The sequence below is a fragment of the Podarcis bocagei genome (genome assembly GCF_964188305.1).
Source record: "Podarcis bocagei genome assembly, chromosome: 8".
In the NCBI taxonomy this organism is placed as follows: domain Eukaryota; kingdom Metazoa; phylum Chordata; class Lepidosauria; order Squamata; family Lacertidae; genus Podarcis; species Podarcis bocagei.
Genome location: NC_138133.1, coordinates 10,587,880 through 10,608,073, shown reverse-complemented (window position 1 = coordinate 10,608,073; position 20,194 = coordinate 10,587,880). Strand labels below are relative to the sequence as shown.

At 49.5% G+C, this 20,194-nt stretch overlaps 1 protein-coding gene across 1 annotated transcript; it reads right to left on the bottom strand.

The window, feature by feature from the left end:
* Positions 1 to 1,377: 1,377 nt before the first annotated feature.
* On the bottom strand, positions 1,378 to 20,087 carry IRX4 (iroquois homeobox 4). Its single transcript, XM_081206465.1, is given in 8 exon segments — positions 1,378 to 2,656; positions 2,659 to 2,689; positions 2,691 to 2,815; positions 3,719 to 4,032; positions 7,014 to 7,120; positions 8,912 to 9,163; positions 10,828 to 10,993; positions 19,844 to 20,087. Coding segments are annotated over 7 exon segments (1,479 nt in total). The 5' UTR covers positions 10,873 to 10,993; positions 19,844 to 20,087; the 3' UTR covers positions 1,378 to 2,051.
* Between the last annotated feature and the right edge of the window lie 107 nt (positions 20,088 to 20,194).

Here is a 20,194-nt window from a genome sequence, read left to right as displayed (position 1 = left end):
GGATCTCTACTCCACCGGTGACTTCGCATCCCTATAGCCCAGTTTTTATACAAAGATCCATTCTATACGAGATCCATTCTAACTTTTCACAAAGTTTTAGCATATTAACACACACCCCTTCTAAAAATAAATTAGGCAACTTGATCCACTAACCACTTAATCCACACCAGCTGTATACGTATAGCCTTGCAGTTTCCTGGGGAAACCGAATTCCCTTAAATTCTCGTGCAACTCAATCCTGTGCATGTTTACTCGGAAGCAAGTCTCCCTGGCTTCAGTGAAAAGCAACCCTGCAAAGGTTCTCACCCTTAGTCGGAGAGAAAACAAAGAAACGAACGAACCCCAGTTTAAATCACAGCAGTCCCCGCTTAAGCGGGACTGAGGATCAGAACTGTGCTTTGAAAATTAAGATCTACCGGGTTTGCATACACACATACTGTATATCAGGGTAAAAGAACCTCTTAGGGTGCCTCGCCCCTCCCCCTATTTCAGACCACACGTGATTCTTCTACGCTCGGAATAACTGTTGCAATAGAAACAATTGGACTGGCTTGTGTCTTTTTTGCTTAAAAGACTGTGCCATCTCTGTTTTGATAGCATAGTGGGGCAGTTCAAAAAGAACAGAATAATGGAATCCCCCCCCCCATTTCCTGCCTGCCCTTATGTCCCAGAGCGAGCTTTGGGCCCTCCTTGCGGATGTGGCCTCGCGATTTACTGAACCCGGAACAGGCGCCTGGCCAAAGTGCACCAACGCCTGCAGCTGTCCAAAGGGAAGCGCAGAGAGGGCAGGAGGCTCTGGCCGGCATTCACTGGGTAGGTGCGAGGGAGGATGATCGTTTGATTGAAAAGCCAGGAGAGGATTATTTTGGAGTCCCCCCATTACAAACTAAGATTACAGTCGGACCGGTGAAAATGGACATATACATTTTAAGGCATAATGAGAAGTCGCCAGCCTCTTAGAGATTATCGGTTTCGGCTGCTAGTGATGCAGCTGAACCAGGTAAAGTCAAGGTGGCCGGGTCTCAAGCTGGTTTAAGGTCCAGAACCACATCAGCGCCAAACGCACCGTTGATTTTAGAGGGGGCCGTTTTCCTCTCGTGGGTTCCTACTGAGGTCTTTACCACTCCGGAGTATATCCCGGGTGTCGAAAGGGACGGGCTGCAAACGCACTTGCGCGTGGAAAAGAATGCCACCCAGATGCGCAAGACTTTGATTTCCAAGAGTGCGCTCCGCCCTACACTTATTGACTGGGGAATTCCGTACATCTCCAAGGGACGCGAAATAGACACGCGTCTTCCAACGCGTTTGGGATCCAGGCGTCGAAGCTCCACTTCCAACGCAGGCAACGCAAACAGACCACAAATCATCGGGTACCTCTGAGAGACAGACAATTTATTTGGAGTGAACATACCTTTTCGACATAGCTTATTTGTCAAGTTCAAATTCGGTGTGTGCGCGTGTGCGGGCAATGGTGTCAACTTGGTGGAAGAAGTGCTGTTTTTTGTGTGGGTGAGATGCTAACGATGAGAAGGGGAGGGCGGGGTGGGTGGGTAGGGAAGTTCGAAGAAGAAACTAAAATTGGCATGCCACAAATCATTTTTTTTTGTTTTTTAGAAAAAGGAAAAAAGGGGAGGGGGGAAAACAGAATAGACAAACAACTCCCTCCCCAAGAAGCTGAATTCGGATCTCGCGCCTGGTAAACTTTGCAAGGTAAACGCAGAAGGACGCCTCTATAAACTAGTGGAACGTGCTATGGACTTAAATAACCGTGAAGACATTGATCCCTTAAGGCTGCAGCCAAGTGACAGTTTTTTCGTTCTCTCTCCTTATACCAGCAACTTTTAAAATCCTTGCTCGGTTTTTGCGACGGAAAAAACGTCTCTGGTTTGGAACGGAAACTCTCTCCAAGTCTTTCTCTCTCTGCGTGTGACTCTCCACCTCCCGCCGCTCAGTCCCTCGGGGCCCAGCCTGTCTGCCCCCCCATTCCACCGTCTTGCCTTCCTCCCTCCCCCGGCCTGTCCCAGGGAGGCGGACGGGGCGGGCGTCGGTCGTTAGGAGCAGAACATTTTGCTGCCTGCTTTGGGGAAAGCCAGAAAGTCTTTGCCGGAGTCTTGGGGCGCAGCCAGGCCTGCCAGCTGCCCTTTGAGCACGGCGGTGGCGCCGCCGCCCAGCGAGCGCCCCAGGGCCCCAGTCTCCAAGAGGGAGCCTTTGGTGGTAGCCCAAGACACTGCGGTGCTGCTCAAGGCCTGGTTCAAAGTACTGTGCCGGAAGAGCGGGTCGTGGAACACGCCGTCAACCCAGTTCCTGAGGTTGGTGACGGGGGAATCCTTCGGGTGCCTCTCCAAGACGCCCCCAGCCGTCGGGGCCGGCGCGGCGCTAGAGGCACTGGACGCCCCCTGCTGGCGCTTCAGCATGCACGACGGGTACTCGGCCTGGTTGAGCGAGGTGGCCGTGTGCGCCAGAGACCAAATCCTCGGCTTGCTGGACGCCTCCAGGAGCTGCTGCTGCTGCTGGTAACACGGCTTGGCCTCGCAGCTCCTCTGCCGCGCGCTCAGCAGCTCCGCCGCCTCGCAGCCCTCCGCGCCCGCCGTCGGGTCCTTGAGGCAGCTCTTTGCCCGCTCGAGGGGGCTTTCCAGCGGGGCTGCGCCGGCGCCCAAGGAGGAGGGATCCTTGCAGGCCTCGGTGGCGCACGCTTCCCCCTCCGCGTGGCCGAAAGCCGCAGCCTTCAGCTCGCCCTCGGAGCTCTCCGACTCCAGCGGGTCGTAGTCGTCCAGGTCGCTGAGGCCCAGCTCTTTGTCCTCCTTGCTGGCCGGCTCTGGGGAAAGGAGGGAAAGGAGGGCACGTTACAAACGAGACGGGCAGGGCGCGGCAGGTACATTTGCAATTGAGGTTCGTTCTTGGCTAGTTGAGGTTCCTGCATTGCAGATAACCCACGGGGCTTACGATTCTGTGCAATGGCTTTAAGGCTAGGACTCCTCCACCCATTCTCTGTCTGCGTTTTGCTTCCCCTCTTCACAACAGCTCTGTAGGATGCACGGTTAACAGCAATCCCATTTTATTAAGCGGAACCAGAAATGGCCAGTCACTTGTGTTGGGATATGTATAGGGGGACGTGACCATCTTATATAGGCTGCGCCCCTTTACCTGGCTTGCTGGACACAGTGGGCGTGGCTCTCACAGGGAGGATTTCCTGTAGACCCTGTGAGATCCAACTTCCCCTGTGTGTGCCTTTCTAGCAAGCACGCATTGTGGGTTTGACTGCGTCGTAAAAGTCCCCCAACTTACCCAAGGCAACCCAAGCACTGCATGGCTTCCAAAGGTTTCGAAACCCAAAATGAAATGCCAGTGTTGCGCTCAGGCCTAGCAAAAGAAGCCACGCGCTTTTCTACACGAGGAAGCAAACCTTTTTAAGGTTTTGGTCGGGTGGGAACAGTTCCAAAGCCCAGCAGGCGCACCCCTCATTTGACAGCCCCCTTCCCCTGTCAAAGCAGAGCAGACTCAGAAGGGACACTGGCCGCCTCAAGACATTCTCTCGAAATCTCCAGCGCAGCTCAGCTGCAAATCCAGAAGCCTCTTTATTGCATTAAAGGCAACACACCCATACTTTTTGTCTCCTGGACACCCATCACCCTCCCCGTGTGCCCAGTATCCCAGTGAAGGGCGACAGGGCTAAGATAGCTCCTGCCCTCAGTATAAGGCGAAGAGACTTGGAAGATACCCTCGTGTTTCTCATTCTTCAAGCTCTCCCCTTGACCCTCTCCCTCGTCCTCGTCCTCGTAGGGTCTCTTTTCGTCCGCACACTTGTTCCTGGGGGGCCAGGTCATCTTGTTCTCCTTCTTGAGCCTCCTCCTGGCGTTGGCGAACCAGGTGGAGACCTGCGTGAGGGTCATCTTGGTGATGATGGCCAGCATGATCTTCTCGCCTTTGGTCGGGTAGGGGTTCTTGCGGTGCTCCTGCAGCCAGGCCTTCAGCGTGCTAGTGGTCTCTCGAGTGGCGTTTTTCCTCCGCGTCCCTCCATCCATGGTACCATATCTAGGGCGGGGGGGGGGGGGAAGAGTGTCAGTGAAAATGCAGCGCCAACGAGCCGGAAGAAAGCACCACCCACATGGTCTGATTCACCGACGCAATTCCATTTCCCGCGAGAAAGGGGTCCTGGTATCCAAGGTTCACCTTTAAATATTTTCCCTCTTTCTACAAAACCCAGAACGCGCTGGTCTTACCAGGAAAACGGTTCAACTTGGTTAAGCCAAGAATCTAGAAAAACGGAGCGTTTGGATACACAATTGGTGATCAATAGGACCTTAACCAGCTTGCTATCCTGCCTATACTTACTTGGGAGTAAATCCCCCTTGAAAATGGGGTCACACAGTTAATCTTGGGATTTAGGCTCACCTCGATCATGGATGGAGTCTTTGGGACTTGCCTCGCAAATAACTTACTCGGGGCAAGACCAATGTACACCTGATCTAAATCGGGAGTATAGACAGCCTCAAAACAACGGCACTCGGGCTCCTGAAAAGCGTGCTGCGGATCTTGTACACGCTTACTCTGAAGTGAGTCCCGGTGACTTCTGAGTTTGCACCGGATTGCAGCCTGAAAGCATGTCTACTTCAGAAGCCAAACAGCCGCCCTTGGGAGGCATCCCAAATTCAACTCCTTCAAAATGGATATGCTAGAAAAACAACATATATATATATATATATATATGTGTGTGTGTGTGTGTGTGTGTGTGTGTGTGTGTCTACTCTTGCTCCAGCGCTCTGAGAGAGTCCACCGAAGTAACCTCAGGGCGCAGTTATTAATAAAAATGTTTATTTTATTATTAGTAAATTTCTTTCCTACCCATTCCATATATATATGCTGTACAAGACACTGGGCTATACCTGAATATTTAATGCACACCATCTAAGGAAAGGTCATCGGCACCCAGTGGGCTTAAAAGGTTGGAACAGCGTAAGGAGGATTCTTGGTGTGTGTGTTTTAAAGCAATAACCGCACCAAAGATTTTAAAAAAGATGAAGAAATATAAAATTGTTCGGCACATTTGTAAACGTGGTGGGGGAGTGCCAAAAAGCGGCCCCCAATCTGCCCATGTAATAGTAAAAAGAGAAGCCAGTAGGAGATGAGCGAAGATTTTGGTTCACACGTGCCAAATGATGAGTGAAAGGTCTTGCTCTTGTGAACGAACCATCGCGAGCTCAACAGAGGCAGGACTTCCTGGCACCTTAAACGCCGTGTTGTTCAACGGAACCAATTCATCCTTTTAACAAGGGCTGGATCATTTGAGGTTGGCTACCTCAGGGGCTAAAGAGTCGTCAAAAATAGAAGTCTCGGAAAGAACTTCCCTATCATCTCACAGAGTTTTTCAGCAGAGCCGGTTTCATGCATTCAGATCCCAGTTAATGAAGTGTGCCCTACTCAAGCGGAGAGAAAGGATGCGCGTGCACGTGTGATGTAGCCCGTGGAAGCCAGTCGGGAAGAGGTATTTGTGATTAAATCCATATGGATCTATTGCTGTGATAGCGCAGCTCTTATCGCATAGATCGAGCGCTAAGGCAACCACAGCGCTTTCCTGCTATCCCTGGACAATATCCACCAGCTTATAGGGATGCTATACTTGAAAACGCTAGAGGATAAAACGCCAGTGATAGGAGTAAGTCGCTCGTGTGACTTCGCCTTGCCTTCAAATATATTGTGTTCCGCCAGTGAAGACGTGTCTTCCTTTCTCACTTCGTACCTTGGGCATCAAAGCCCACCATTGGACTTCCGCATGTGCAGAATCAGGCTGTATCCTGGCATACGAGAGCTAATTGAGATCGACTCCGTGAACTCTTTCATCAGGTGTAGGGAAACCTCCCCCCCCACCTGACTACAACTCCCATCAGCTCCAGCAAGCATAGCCACTGACCAGCGATGATGGGAGTTTAGCAACATCTGAAGCAGTGTTTCCCAAAGTTGGGTCCCCAGCTGTTTTTTGGGACTACAATTCCCATCATTCCTGACCATTGAGCCTGCTAGCTAGGGATGATGGGAGTTGTAGTCCCAAAACAGCTGGAGACCTAACTTTGGGAAACGTTGATCTGGAGGACCAAAAGTTCTCCACACCTGATTAAGATCAAGGATGGAGACGAGGCTTTCCCCAACCGGATGACCTATAGTTGTTGTTGAACTACAACTCCCATTATCGAGTTGGCTAGGCTGGCTGACGCTGATGGGAATTGGAGTTCAACAGAGTGGAGGGCCGCAGGCAGATCCGCTTACTCCTTCGTAAAACGTATCGGGTCGAAGTATCGATCTCCATTACTCAATGAGGACTTGCTTCCAAAGAAATATAGCGAGGAGAGGCGGGGTGTCATCCAGATTAAGATCGGGCTGGCAGACGAATGAAAGAGGTCAAAAGGAAAGCTTTTGCATTCGCTGTGGGCTCCTCCAAAACGAATCGGAGATTAGAGGTGTAAAACTAGCTCCGGATCAGTGCAGAAGAACGAAGAACAGGTTCGTTTCGTGCAGACAACACGGAAACATAACTTGTCATTGGCATTTATAGAGATAAAGAACGGACGCCATTAAAGCTCCATTTAAACCCATTTCTTTCTTTCGGGAATGGGCTGGCTTTTAGGCGCCTTGGTTTCTCGCAGGAGTCAATGGGGTCTGAGCCGCTTCAGGGCAGGTTCACACGTGCACGCTACACCGATTCCTCGTGCCTGATTTGGTGAGCAGCCACTGCTGAAAAGCACGCCCGTTCTCAAGGAGGCGCGCTTCGATGCTTGCTTCGGATGTGTTCAGGATCCCGTCTTGCAAGCGCTCGGTTGGTGAGATCAGAGATCATCTGACTCTGATACAAGGGCGGCTTATTCTGGCCACACTCGTTTGCTACTGGTCCTTTGAGAAAAGCACAAGCTGAAGACGTTTCCTGATTAAGAAGCGCAACTAACCTCCTTTCCTCTCTCCACCCCTTGGCCCCCACCGCCTTTTCCTGCCCCTCAATGAATGGCTGATGGTTTGTTTCTTACCTGTCATATTGATACTGACTGAGCGTGTGGTCGTATGGATAGTATGCAGCCGCCTGGGTGATTCCCGCATGCGCAGATCCGCTCCCATCCTTCGAATCAAAGCTGTTCTGGAACATGAAAAGCAAAGGCGTCTTCTTATCAGCGCTCCCCTCCCCCACGGGCAGTGTGTGTGGGGGGGGGCAGGAGGGGAGACACGCGCAAATGGACAAGTTTTTATTTATTTTTGCAATGGAGAAACACACCGAGGAGCAAAAAGTCCTCTAGCACATTTTCAAAGCTAAACAGGATCCGGCTTGATTTCAGATGGGATGGGAGGCCACGTGTTGAGATTCCTGCATCGCGGGGGGTTGGGATAGATGACCCTCGGGGTCCCTTCCGACTCTTCACTTCTGTAATTCTATCAGGGGGGTTAAACCTGGGCTGCAAACTTGGGCACAAGTCCCAATGAACTCAGTACAGCTTACTTCCGAGTAGACTGGCATAGATTGTATTTCAGCAGGTGCGTACATTTCTTCAATTCTTGTATTGCGCTTAATTGGAGAGGAACACGAAATTCCTTGTACTCTTGTCCACTGACTCAGTGTTAGCATCTCTTGGCCCGATTTGATGCACCTTGACTCAGAGGAAACCTTATTTTCCTGCAATGGAATTTACTCACAGGAAAGCTGGTTTAGCCTCTGCAGTCCACTGGAGTCCAGTGCTTTCCTTCATCCGACTAAGAATGGTATTTTATGCACACTGGGCTCCAAGAACAAGCGACTAGGGATAAGCAAGGGTCAAATATCACCTAGAGCAGTGATGTCCAAACTTTTTTTCAAAGAGGGCCAGATTTGATGAAGTGAAGGGCCGTGAAAGCCGACCAAAGGGCCGACCGAAGTTGCTAACCTTTAGGATTGAAGTTGTTGAGCTTTTTTTAGGATTGGAGATATTGAGGTGCGACTCAATAAACACACTTTCCAAAAAAAAAGGGGGGAGAGGGGGGGCAATTGGGACGATGGGACGTGACCTGTTTGCCACACAGGGAAGTATACCAAGAGTTAATTTCTTGACGCAGACATTTTATGCATAATTTTACATTTAAACATTCGGTGAGCAAACTCGAGTTCCTGTTCCAGTGACAACTCCAGACTCGTTTTCTTGGGTCAGTTTCAGTACCCAGACAGAGATCAGCAATGCCACGATGTCTTAGCGTTTATCATTTATCTCTAATTAAGTAGTTGGATCGCAGAGATCAGCAGACAATAGTTTCTCAGAGCTTATTACCGCCTATCTCTAATTACTTAGTTGTAGGCTGATCTTCGTGTTGTTAGACACCTGAATTAGCAACGCCTATGATTGACTGAAGTTTCTCACAGCCCCGATTCATATTCACTTCGGATTACCCCGTGGCACATAGACAGGTTACATAGCCCTTGGCTAAGTAAACAACCCATGGCCTTTTAAACTCTCTGTGGATTATTTTTATTGTTTGGTACTACGTTTTGTGCTTTTATATTGTAAGCCGCCCTGTGCTCCTCGGATGAAAGGCGGCATAGAAATTTAATAAATAAAATAAATAGGAAACATTTTGTGTTTCCTCCAGGTTTGCTTGTACTAGTGATACATCTCTAACTCTATCTACACCTACACACACGTGAGGATGCACAGCACACACACGTTGCTATTAAAAAGTGCATAACTAGAAATTAAGTCCCTCCCGCTTAACTTGATGAGGTTTACTTGCTTCCTTAATGTCCTTAGGGACTGGGTTGAGCTGTGAAGCTTCTAGCTAAGCTGCGACTCTCTCAGTTTGCTGACTTGGAAGAGCAAAAGTCCCTTGGTAATGGGGCAATGGGGTTTCCTTCTTGGCCAGTCAATGCGTTCAGGTGGAAGTCGTGCTCGCTGCGCAGAAGACTTACCAAGGAGTAGAAAGCCGACGCCTCCGTCCCGTAGGTCACGTAGTTGCCATAGCCTTGCGTGTTCGTGTAGGGACTCCCATAGACTCCCAGGGCAGCTGCCGAGTTGAGCTCGTGCCTGGCCGTGGCTAGCAGCCTGCTCTCGTACACGGGGCAATAGACGGGGGTCTGAGCCGAGGCTGCGGCCCCAGAGTCCGTGAGGGTCCTGCCGGTGGTCTCACAGCAAGTGGTCAAGGAGTTGGTGGTCATCAGGAACTAGGACGAGAGAAGACAGGGCAGTGATCTTAGAAGGGGCAGCTGACAGCCATGGCAACCAGCAGGCCGATCTACCAACCAGTTCTAGCGAGGGTCATTTCTGGTCCCAAATCAGTGAGCTTTCACACAACCCACTGACTCCCGTGTCCATTGGTTTTAATGAGCATCTCTTCTTCACGTTAATTAATCCGGAACAACCGCCACCCCCTCTATCCGACCTCACAAAGGGCACAAACTCGGGACAGCGCGATCCATCTGTGTTATCACACAGAAGGGTGGTGAAACGAGCGATGAAACGGTCGTCTGAAACCGCCCAGTCACTTGCAGAATCCTCAGCTCCCAAGATGAAGGGGGGGGCACCCAGGCCGAATAGCGGAAGGGGAAAGCAGTGGAAGGAAGTGGCTGCAATCCTATACACGTTTACCTGGGAGCAAGTCCCATTGTGCTCAATGGGGCAGACTTCTGAATAGACCTGCATGGGATTGCGCCGTTAGTCATCTTAAATAAGTACCTTATATATTATGTTAAACCCAGTGGCTTAACTGGTTTGTGGATCGGGGAGAAATTTAAAGATCGGTTGGGGAGGGGGGGAACCTAGTTCCAGTTCACACTTGTCAACTAAAGAGAAAAAGAGAGAGAGAGAAAATACTTTTCAGTTTTTAATGCATTCTTCCGGCCAGCTAGACCGCTCCCATTAACATTAATACATACATCCGTCTCGGTTCTAGAACACGTTTATTTCCGAGTAAAAGTACTGAGAATGTTAATGAAGTTTAATCCCAGATCCTTCGCGAGAGCTAATTGAACATTTGTTTTAACTGCAGATTCCAACACCCACTTCTGTCCCAGAAGTTCGGTCCTGCTCTCTTTTAAGGGTACGATCCAGAAAGGAGTTGAGCCGAGGCCTCAGCTGATACAGGGCCCCTGACTGCAGCGACCTCGCACCCCACCCAAGTTCCTGGTAAACGAAGTGGCCCGTGAATCTGGCTTGAACCGGCCAGTTGTTGTGGTTGTTGAATCGGCTTCCATCCACCCGCTTACTTCAGAGTAGGTCCGCGGACCAGGGGGAACAAGCTGCTTCCTTCTTATCCCTTGCCCCAGTTCACCTCTTGCCAGTAAGTAAAACCCTCTGAGATCAATGAACACCTGAGATCTTTCCGTCTTCAGCGCGCTGCGGGAGTAATTTGTGGCAGGCTAGCTAGCAACCCTCTGAAACTAGAGACCTTCCAAATCTCAGGACGGGGCTCTCCAACCCAATCCTAAACGATACCCCGCCCCTTGACTCCAATTCAACTCCCCACCCCTCACTGTTAACATTCTCACTCTAGGTCAAGGTCCCTCGATGAATCCAGGACAGGTGGACTTTCTAAACCAGTTCGTGGTTAGAGCACCGCAGCGTTAGGATACCAAGGCGACAGTCTCCCTTTTACCTGGAAGTAAGTGCCATTGGTTTCCAGGGGGGCCTTACCTCCGCGTAAAGATGGCAGTCACTGCTCTTGGGGAAGGAGGGGGGTCATCCCTTCCCCCAGCCCCCAGTTGATCTGAAGCAGATTAGGTCCCTACAAAAGCGCCTCCCAGGAGATGGGAGTTCTCCCGCGCGCCTTCACAGGGGAGGGCAGCGAAAGGAAAGGGCGTAGATGCGATGGGAGTCCGGCAGGACTTACCTGGGGTGCAGACGAGTAGGGGTATCCGAACTGGGGGTAGGACATGGCCACGGGGGGCTCCCAGGCTCCAGGAACAACCAGGAGAGGCGCTGGATCCGCGGGCTCCGCAGGCTGCCTCGCTGCGCCGTGTGGCCCCGAGTGATGGATAATCCGAGCTTCCTAGGGGCTTAGAGGACCAAGCATAAAACCATCTTGAATTCATCTGCCTTGAACCTGAAACTATTTTTTAGTGTGTGTGTGTGTTGGGGGGGGGGAGTTTGTCTTCCCTCCCCCGCACAACACACACACGCACACAACTCGCGATCTTAAAAAGATCTGCCTAGGCAGCGTGGCGCTTCTTCAACACGAACAACATAAAAGGCACGGTTGCTCTGAGGTTTCATGGGGGGGGGGAAATACATATTTTGCCCACACACAGGCAGCGGCGGAGGGAGGGGAAGAGAACCACTCCTAGCTGAAACACACATGTCAAATCAAACATCTGACGTCAAGAAGAAGAAGAAGAAAACAAACCCTACAGAAACTGCCTCTCGCTCGCATATTTGTGTGCACCTTTGTGGTAGACCACGGCCTGGAATTTAAACCAAATACCCAGGATGAAAGTTTGTTTTCAAACGCCTCAGAGCACGCTGGCTGATCGCTATTTCAGGGAGTTCTCCTGCGCTGATAAGGAAAGCGAACCCCAAACGTACAAAATGGCAAGGTCCTGAGTGGTTCATAACTGCATCTCAGATATCAATAGTTTGGAGAGGAGAAATCAGTGTCGTCTCTCTTCCTCCCCCCCCCCCCGAATCACTGAAGGGTGGTCAGCACTTTTAATTAGAAATTAATTAATGAGCAGCTGCCTGCTGCTTCCTCCCACTCCTCCCTGCCCTGCAGTCAATCAGTCCCACTTACAAACGAGGCCGCTGGAAGGGCAGGCGCGCAAGCGAGGCTTTTAAATCAACAGTTGAAACGAGCTCCGGAGCTGACAGTCAAAGCACGTGGAGAAGGACGAAGCCCCGCCACCAAAGTGCATGTTAGGAAAGGGCAAGGAATGGGCATTTGCGCTGAATGGGCATGTTAGGCTTTAACAACTTTTTGGGGTGGGGGGATATGGAAAACCAAAGCGAGGAGGCGCCACAACTTTGAATAAACTTCAGGCCATTGAGTGGCAGGGAGAGAGTGATCTTCAAACTCAGGCCAGATCTGATTTGCAAAGCGAGAGCATCTATCCATACTCAAAACAACAGCGGACATTTATACAGCATTGTGCAATCTTCAAACTACTTCACATGCATTATCTCAGGAATCCTTACAAGAGCAACGCAAAACTGAGTGTTTCCAGGTACTTAAAAAAAAAAATTGGGGCACGGGTCCAAATTCACACTAAAATTGCATATGCTAACTTAAATGTCTATGTGCAGCTATAGACAGCAAAGTCAACTAATTTCTCATCCAAGCCACTCTAGTTAAAAAATCCAGTTAACTGGTACCCATTCCAGATGTGTTCCTCTTTAATTCATTTAACCAGTAGTAAAGTGAATTTCCCAACAGATCCTGCTTCAAATCAATTAAGCGCCCCTTCAATTATCCCATTTCATTGCCTCCAACTCATCTTAAGAGAAAGTCATCTTCAACTGATGTAGTTCCCCAATTTTACACCCTTATACCTCGAATTAATGTCAATTAAGACCAACCCTTTCATTTCCCCCTGAATTTATTATCCACTAGAAACCCCTGGGGGATGGAGAAAAAGATCTGGGATGTGAGATACTTAGGCTCACCACTAGCTACAGCCTGGTCAGTATCCTGGTCTTGCAGTGTAGGACTGATCCTGAGAGGGTGATTGGCCTAAAACCTCTTTCTTAGCAAGTTCATAGGGGAGGGGATTTTCTGGTTCATAGTCTGTTTCCCCCACTACCTGTGCTAAGGTAACTCTCAAACTCTCTCTTAATGGTTTTGATTTTTTGTTCTGTGGGAATATACAAGTTTTCTAGGTAGGTAGAATATGAAAACTAGTTCATATTTTTTTAATCAGGAGACTGACCAAAGAATACCACCCCAACTGTAGTTGTGATATCCTGGAATAAACATGGCTCCCCATATTGTCAAGCACTCTACCCTTCCTCTGGTGTGCCCTCTCTCACATGTCCAATGATCCCCTCAGATCTCTGACAGAGAAACAATAAATCAGCTTTGTCCCACCTGGCTTTCAGTCCTTAATTTAAGCCACATTTTCCTGAGTGGCAGCACAGAAATAGATGAAATAAACGTGGTTCCCTCTCTGTGTCATACAGATTCACTACCTGTGACAGTCCAACTTCCATACAGTTTTATCAAACTGTGCCCCTTTCTTTCAATGTCCAGCTGGTATCCATTAGCTCCCCAGAATCCCAATGTCCCAGAGTCGCTAGTTTATAGTATAACATGAGATCATAGAACAGCACTACCTCTCTTTAAAACAAACTCTGATATTTGACCAGAGATTCTGTTTGAGAGCAGAAGGCAGAACTAGGCCTTTCCTTAGTCCCTCCCTTTTCGCACCTTTGGATTATCTCTGGCCTCTTGTCCAAGATACATTCACAACAAGCCTTTTAAACTTCACATGAATTGGTCAAGAATAGTCATCGCTCCCACTTTTGAACTGGAAGAGAGGGGAGGGAGAAAAATCTACCTTTCCTGAAAGTATGCATAAAGTGTTTTAAGAGGTGGCTAATTTACTATGTGATCTGTGTATACAACTCTTATTTCATTTTATGACTACAAATATAAGACTACATCAGAAAGTCATTTTCTTGGAGACTTATTAAACTGTAGATCGCAGATTTCTGCCAAAGCCTCTTGTTAGACCTTTTTATCCTACTAGGGAAGTTTAAGTGTTTAATGGGAGTGGTGCTTTAAATGTTTAATGAGAATGATATTTGGTCTTTCTTGATTTCTGTCTCTCGTTGTTAGCCCAAGTCGCCAGCACGATCGCTGGAAGGAGCAATGCACATTTCATTGATGTTAGTAGCAAAACGCCAATTAATTTTAATAGAGCTGGAATTTCTGCAATGCTGAAAGGCCCACCCTCGATTCTTCAGGCAAGTCGGGGATCTCTCATTCTCAGTGTGTGATCCTAAACATTTGGATCCTTAAAGACTTTTCTGTAGTCTTCCTTCTAAGTGAACATGTTGGCCTTATCTGGAAAGAGCTAAATGCTCAGTAGGATGGTTTCAGATACTGCCATCAGTAAAGTGGGATTAACAGAATACAATATTCTGGATGAAGGAACAAGGTAAAATCAGAAAGAATTTGGTACTTTAGAAGGTTCACCACAAAGATGAAAACTGCATTCAAAAGGCAAATACGCTGCAAATGAAGTTTTGTTTGAACTCGCTCCCCATTTATGGAAGTCGGTTGCATGGAGAGTCATGGAAGCCCTAGGTGAAACCTATGAAAAGTATAGGACCCTATGCAAACTCTTGAGGGTTTGGCTGGGCTGAAGGTCTCTCTCTTTCTCTCCAGAGGATATTTACCATCTGTCCCATTTAGAGGGTAGTCCAGGATATAAATTCAGCAAAAATGTTTGCTTTGAAGACAGTTCCAGTGTGATTGACTTCCGGCATGTTTATTAATCCTAAAGGATTAATTTACTTATAGTATTACTCTACTTAAATTCTAGTTCTGACCATAAAACAGCAGGGGATATCCAGCAGCAGTCATACTCAGGGTAGATAGAGCCTTAAGTCCAATGACTTCAATGGATCTACAATATTACTGCCATTGGAAATACCCAGGAAATCTATTTTTTGAAAGTAAGTGATTTCAGGGAGATGAGCAAAAAGATTATTTTTAATCATTTTTTTCAAGGTGAGAGTAGACTCTTACCCACCTTAGTAGCTCTTGCTAAATTCAGAGGAGCATTTACTTTGGGTTAAAAGAGAGAAGTTCTTATTAATAAGTTGGCATACCATTACTACTGGTTTCACCAGCCCTATCAGTTCCCTTCACCTTGTCACCTTTATCTAGGCCTCTCCTGGGAAGTCCAGTACATATAATTTTCCTCCAGGATCTTTTGTGTATGTGTTTGTATTGGGGAGCGGGGAGGGGAAGGGATATAGAAAAACCTAAGTCTCTGAAAATCGGGATACTCTGCCTAGAGAGGAACTTGCAGTGGGGAAGTTAGCCAGACCCAGGGCGGGCGAGTTTCTGTGCGTATTTGCGCGCGTGGAGAGGGGAGGGCAGCTGTGGCGGGGGAGGGAGGGATGAAAGGAGTGCAGACTTGCTCGGAGAGCTGCCTGGGTTCAGACATGTGAATAGCCCCAGGGTCACACTCTAATTAATGATGATGTTCCCTTCTTCTCCCCAGCTGGAAGACTTGGTGCCTCCCAGGGACGAATCTGCCCGCTCTGACAGCTCGATTGAGGGTGATGGATGACTATCTGGAGACCGCAGTACACCTAATATAATCATATCTGCTGCGTAATTGCTATAATTTACCGAGGCAAAGCCTTGGCTCTAGGAGGAGCGCGTTAGAAGGCAGGAAAGGAGCTCAGCTGCCCCTTCAAAAGAGAGGGCCACCCTGAACCTAGTTTAAGCGCGTTTACCTGGGAGTAAGAGGCGCAAGGGATGTCTTCAGATTACCTGTGCTAGTTCCCTGGAACTTTGGTGAGACACTGGGCTCATCCATCCTGTCCTTTGATGTGGATAGTATGAGGGAAGGGAAAGTCTGGGAAGGCAGTGATTTTGGGGAGAGCGTCATATGGAATGAATAGAGGTGTTGGAAACTTAACCAGTCACATTAAACGACAGTGCGGACGACCACCCCTTTCCACTCGCATTGTATGTTTACTCAAATGAACAGGCCCTACTTCCAAGGAAGAGCCCAATTCCACGTGTGTGGTTTTTTAAACTTTAAAGCAAGTCCCACTATGGTTCGTCAGGAACTGAGACCAAACTGGGGAGGAAAGAGTTAACACTCTCTTACGCCCCCCCCCAGGCTTCTGCTATCTCTCTCCGCTCCGCCTGCGGCTTTTAAATGAAAATAAATACATCTAGCACATGTCCAAACACAGATGTATCGCGCGCAATATGTGGGGTGTCCCACCCTCTAGTCCGCAAACAGGGTTGTGATCCTGCGCACGCTTGTCACGGAGTCAAGTCCACTTCTGGGAAGCTATGACCAGAGTTGCACTGTAAAGTTTATTTGGGTAGATCGGGAGGTCGCAACACACATGGGTGGAACTTTTGCGGAAGGAGGCATAAGATTGCAGCGGTTGTATAATATTTGCAGGGCGTATAAGCTTATCAGACCCCAGGAATCTCCGGCACGCAGATCACTTAAAGCGGCTGAGCGGTTCATGGCGGCAGCTCCAGTAGTTTAGGGATCGCAGACGCTTTACAAATAAATGCATGGGGGCGGCGGGGGGCTGCTTCAAGGACAGGCTGTGACAATAATTTCTTTCCCCCACCACTGCATTGCTAAAACTGTTTCTCCTCCTCGTAGCCTGCCTGTAGTTGATGAAGGAGCCATCCAACCAGCCAACTGGATGGAGGAACCCTCTTTCAGAAACGAAAGCCAAAGTTTGCAAGTACTTCATGGAGACTGGGGATGGTGGCAGCTGCAGGTCTAGCCAGGCTTACTCAGAAGGCACAACCCCAGTCGATGAAAGTCACTTCTAAGGAAATCAGCTTTAGAGGCCGTGGTCCTAAACAGGATGCAATTCTGTGCTGGTTTACCTGGGAATAAGACTTACCGAAACTCAATGGGACTTACTTCCGAGTAGACCCGCTTTTAAAAAAATAAATAAATGATTGCACGAGGACCATCTCTGAAGATAAAGGGAAACCCGAGAGCCACGCAGCCCATACATTGCAGGTATACAATACCAGGAGGTGGGGGTGGGGGTGTTTACTGCAACACGCAGGCGCGTCGCCCTCCAGGGGACGGGGGCGGGGTGCAGCCTCCCAGATCTCCAAAGGAGTTCAGCGTTAAACGTTGCAATTAGCTGACTGAGGCAGACAACTTTTACAGAGGATGGTGCAATGTTTTTTTCTCCCCCCCCTTCCGCCAAACCGCAACGTTGCAAATCCATCTTCACACACACACACACACACACACACACACACACACACACACACACACACGCCTTTTTCAAATACTCAAACAATTCCACCGGGATCACCCCTCACTGGCAGACGGAGCAAAGAAGTTTCTCGCCCGTTTCTGGATCCATAACATAGCGTCTCCACCATGATCCATGCCATCCTATCCCGCTTCTAGACGAAATTTCCTCCCTGGGACCGTTTGAACTACAATCCTTTATCCACAGTAAACGCAGCAAGTCTAGGATCGCGCTGTTGGTTAGGTGCTCAGTAGAAATCAATGCGTTTTCCCTTTCTAGGGACTTCCATAGCGTTCTACTGCAAAGTCATGGTGGGTTGCTAACTACTCGCCCTCACCCTTGACTTCGGAGTAACAGCACGATCCGTGCTGATTGACTTGGGAATGTATCTAATTAGGTGCAGTGGCGTCCCCTCCCCGCCCCCGGTAAGTATCCATAGGATTGCAACTTTAGGTTTGTATCCTGAAGCACGCTTCCTTGGAAGTTGAGGCGTTGGAATGAACGAGTCTCGTGCCCGAATAAACACGCGCAAGATCGGCAGGACTGGCTTCAACGCGCCTAACAGCAGGGTGCATGGCTCCAGTGCCACACACTCAATCGGAAGTCAGCCCCCCAAGAACAAAGTGGGATCATGATTCCCTCGAGTCCCTGAAACAGTTCTCCCCCATACAGCCTAAGTTCCCCTCTCCTCCAGCAAACACCACGCCAAGCGCTGCCCTGTTTCCAAGCTCCTCATAAGGGAGGTGAGTTTTCTCGCAAACGCCCCATTTTACGAGGAAAGACATTCTGATGAATTTCATTATCTCCCCATTCAGCAGCAAAGCCAGAAACTAACAGTGTCCTAAAGGCAGTCCCTGCATTTAGCAGCGTACCTCGCTCACGAGGAGATCCAGGGACCGGAGTCTGACCGCTATCCTGTGGAAAACAACAACTTTTGCGCATAAGGCAACAAGCTGACTTCTACACGTAACAGGGAGCAGCCAGAGCGACGCCCTTCTTTTGCCAAAGAGACCACCCAGCGCAATTATCATAACACAGCTCCCAAAATCAGAACGAGTGGGTGCTATTTCTTGAAAAACAACAGCAGCAACAGCAACAAATACGCAGCGTAGCAGAGCGAAGTGTGCAGCGTCTTCAGGGTTTAAATCTCTGCAGATTTTTTTTCATCGTTCTTCTCCAAGAAACTAAAGCCAGTGTCTGGTTGGTTTGTTTTTTTAATCCTCCCCAAGAAAACTTGTAAGAAAGAGGAGTGCAGGAGCAGGCCCTAGCAGGTTAGGTAGCTGCTCTGATTGAGGTCGGCAGGAAATTGATCTGGACACGTTTTGAGCAGTTAGAGAGACCATCGGGTTATTTTTGCCCTAAATTTCTCTGCCTGAATGGCCCAAGACTAACCACTTCCTCTGGTTCCGAATTTACAATTTCTTAAGACACCCATGATAAGGAAAGAATCCGCCGCATCTTCGCCCCCAACCCCTATAAACACCCCCCCTCAACCAGCACCCAAAAGGCGACTAATAAACTAAGTTGCACTCCTGCGCATATTAACTTGGAGGCGAATCCCAAATAAAAAGAGTGGGACTTCCTCCCGTAAACACGGTTTGGATCGGGCCAGAAGGCTGTTAAAGAATCTGGAGCCCGCGACCTTGGAAAAACCTTTCCCAACGCTTTGGACTTGGGAGCTAGCGGCGCTTCTCCAGCTTTCCAGTTTGTAAAATGGATGAAAAAGCGTAAACTAGAAAATTGAAGGTATATCCATGCCGGCGACCTCACCAAACCTGACACTGGACTTGAACTAGCCAGAGACCTTCAGAGGGTCTAGGATCAACCAGTGTGTGTGGACAAACTGGTTTTAGACAGGCGACTGGTCAGACCTAACACAGAAGCCCCAGCCCCCTATTTTCACGCAAATATCCGCACGGAGGTTTTTTACCGTTTTATTCTCCCGGCCTGGCTAATAACCAAGGCGAATTTACTCTTGTTACCAACAACAACAAATCAATGGGATTCATTTGCCAATGTGTTTGGCTCCCCCCATTAAATCCCCCCCCTTTCTTCGACTTACAGTAAGGAATCTGTGGCGCTTCTCCAAAAACACCTCCCCAGAGGACCATGTTAGAAGGAAGACCCGCCCAGTTCTTGTCAGCGCCGGAATCTTTGCAGTCGTAGCCCAAAGCTGTGAAACCGGAGATTTTAAAAGTGTGTCGCCGAACATGTGCAGAGTGCCTTGCAGTCACTCCTGAACCATGCACAACAACACGATTGGGATGGGAGGGGGGAGGTGACAGAGTTTTCGGCCTCGATTTCTAATCAGCCCCACTTCTCAGGCTAGAAACTGTGTCTGAAATCCTGTACCCACTTGGCTGCGACTCCGCCGCATTGAACTCCGTGGGACTTCCTACGCAGTAAACAAGTACAGGATTGCACCGACCAGCGCCGAGTTTACAGAAGCGATTTAAAGCAACCCCCCCCCCCGCCAAACAGAGGAACTTTACACCCGCACTTCCTTCATAGGGGTGCCCTCCCCGCGCCTTCACTGTCCTCCAAGCTTGGGCTCCTTTTCCATGTCCACCAAACTTTCTTGGCCAACGCAGCCTCCCTGCCCAAAGTCTCCTAGAGCAACCGACCAAAGTTGCACTCTATGCATGACCGCGAACACCCTTTCCCTTTCCCCATCCCCGCGCCGAGAAGAGAAAAAGCATGTTTGTAAGGCGGCTTTCCTCTCAGCCCTAGGTAAACACTGCCCAAGCCGCATGATGGATCGCCCGTAGTTTCTCTTCCATAGGCAGCCCGAGATTTCCCAGCCGGCTGGCTGCAGAAGGCAGGCTATTGTTGGGGTGCGCGTGGATGGATGGATGGATAGATGGGCGGAAAGGAAGCCGGGGGGGCAAGTGCACCCCCAGCAAGGAAGTGCCTCTCTTTCTTGTTACCTGCAATCACGCCGGGCTGCGCCTAGGATCTCCTGGCGAGAGCTTGTCCATGGCAAAGGGTGGCCGCGTCTTTTCGCCTCGCTCGCAGCGGCTCGCTTTGGAGAGAGCAGCAGCCACAGCAGCGCGCTAATGGAGACATTGCTCAGTGTATGGAATACCTGACTGGAGTCAGCCCGACGAGTGAGTGCCTCCAGTCCCCAGGCGCCACAGTCACTTCACTAACCCCCTGCACCGGAGTGACGTTCGAGTGCAGAGCTGCGCTTACCGCGCGCCTTTTCCTCCTCCTGATTAACACTTTCCAACGCTGCCCTCGCTCGCTTGCTTGCTCGCTCGCTCGCTCGCTGCTGCTGC